General features: G+C 50.6%; 1 protein-coding gene across 1 annotated transcript; it reads left to right on the top strand.

The window, feature by feature from the left end:
• The first annotated feature begins 524 nt into the window (after window positions 1-524).
• Window positions 525-1,463, top strand: LOC112964200 (olfactory receptor 14J1-like). Its single transcript, XM_026061964.1, has one exon. It carries the CDS (start codon window positions 528-530, stop codon window positions 1,461-1,463), a length of 936 nt encoding a protein of 311 aa, XP_025917749.1. The 5' UTR covers window positions 525-527.
• Window positions 1,464-1,698: the final 235 nt, after the last annotated feature.

Genomic DNA, 1,698 nt, shown 5'->3' with positions numbered 1-1,698 from the left:
GTGTGTGAGCACTGAGAGGGGAGAGATGTGGGGACAGAGAAACAGGTCCCCGCAGGGACGGCTCCAGGCAGCAGAGTAATGCTCAAAGTGTGAGAGGAAACTCCAACACCAACGCCTTCCTCCTCTCCCAGCCAGCACAGCCCTCTGCTCTCAAGGCTGGGGGGTCCAGGGCAGGAGTCGTTTCCTTGGCTGAAAATCCCCTCAATGTTATGAGTGGATTAAACCTGACTAGAACTGTCAGAAATTTAAAATTTAGTCACCCCTGTTCCCATGTACACAGTGCTGTAGGTCAGGGCTGACTCCTCTGGAGCCCATGGGCAGAGGTCCCTACTCCTCATGGCAAACTAAGCCAGCACAAATCAGAGCTCAAGCCGCGGAGCTCAATGATGGTGCTGCTGAGATGGGGAGAAGTAGTGTGTGTGTGTGTTTGAGGGTGGCTTATGAAAAAGTTTTGCTCAGAGAAGTCTGTCCTAACTTGTTAATGTCTCTTCTTCATCAGACAGTCCCCCTGTGCCTCAAAGGAGCGAATGTCCAACAGCAGCTCCCTCAATGAGTTCCTCCTCCTGGCATTTGTGGACACACGGGAGCTGCAGCTCTTGCACTTCTTGCTCTTCCTGGGCATCTACCTGGCTGCCCTCCYGGGCAATGGCCTCATCATCACAGCAGTAGCCTGCGACCACCGCCTCCACACCCCCATGTACTTCTTCCTCCTCAACCTCTCTGTTCTGGATCTTGGCACCATCTCTGTCAGTGTCCCCAAATCCATGGCCAATTCTCTGAGGGACACCAGGGCCATATCCTATTTGGCATGTGCTGCTCAAGTCTTTTTCTTCCTTTTCTTAATTTCTGCAGACTATTATTTTCTCACAATCATGGCCTATGACCGCTTTGTTGCCATTTGCAAACCCCTGCACTACGGGACCCTCGTGGACAACAGAGCTTGTGTCAAAATGGCAGCAGCTGCCTGGGCCAGTGGTTTTTTCATTGCTCTCCTGCACATTGCTAACACATTTTCAATACCACTCTGCCAAGGCAACACAGTGGACCAGTTCTTCTGTGAAGTTCCCCAGATCCTCAAGCTCTCCTGCTCAGACTCCTACCTCAGGGATGTTGGACTTCTTGTGGTTAGTCTTTGTGTAGCTTTGGGGTGTTTTATTTTCATTGTGGTGTCCTACGTGCAGATCTTCACTGCTGTGCTGAGGATCCCCTCTGAGCAGGGCTGGCACAAAGCCTTTTCCACATGCCTCCCTCACCTGGCCATTGTCTCCCTGTTTATCAGCACTGCATTTTTTGCCTACCTGAAGCCCCCTTCCATCTCCTCCCCAGCTCTGGATCTGGTGGTGGCTGTTCTGTACTCAGTGGTGCCTCCAGCAGTGAACCCCCTCATCTACAGCATGAGGAACAAGGAGCTCAAAGATGCCCTGAGGAAACTTGTTCAGTCGGTACAAGGCCAGCACCAATAACTGTTCCACGTGCAGTCACTCACTAGGATATCTGGAGTCAAGGCTGTATGTTGTGCATTCATTTCTTTCTTATTTTTCTCTTTTGCATCCATTTTAAAAAAACAAAGGACAAAAAAAAAATCCAGTTCATGTCATGTCTGCTCAGGAAACTCTCATTTGTATCTGACCCAGAGGCTGTGTTGAAGAAGGAAGCCAGGCTTCCCCCTTCATCAGCAGAGATGGGGGAACCTCAGAG

This window comes from Apteryx rowi, unplaced genomic scaffold (assembly GCF_003343035.1).
Source record: "Apteryx rowi isolate R43461 unplaced genomic scaffold, aptRow1 scaffold_1884, whole genome shotgun sequence".
Classification (NCBI taxonomy): domain Eukaryota; kingdom Metazoa; phylum Chordata; class Aves; order Apterygiformes; family Apterygidae; genus Apteryx; species Apteryx rowi.
This window is presented reverse-complemented; position numbering and strand designations above follow the sequence as displayed.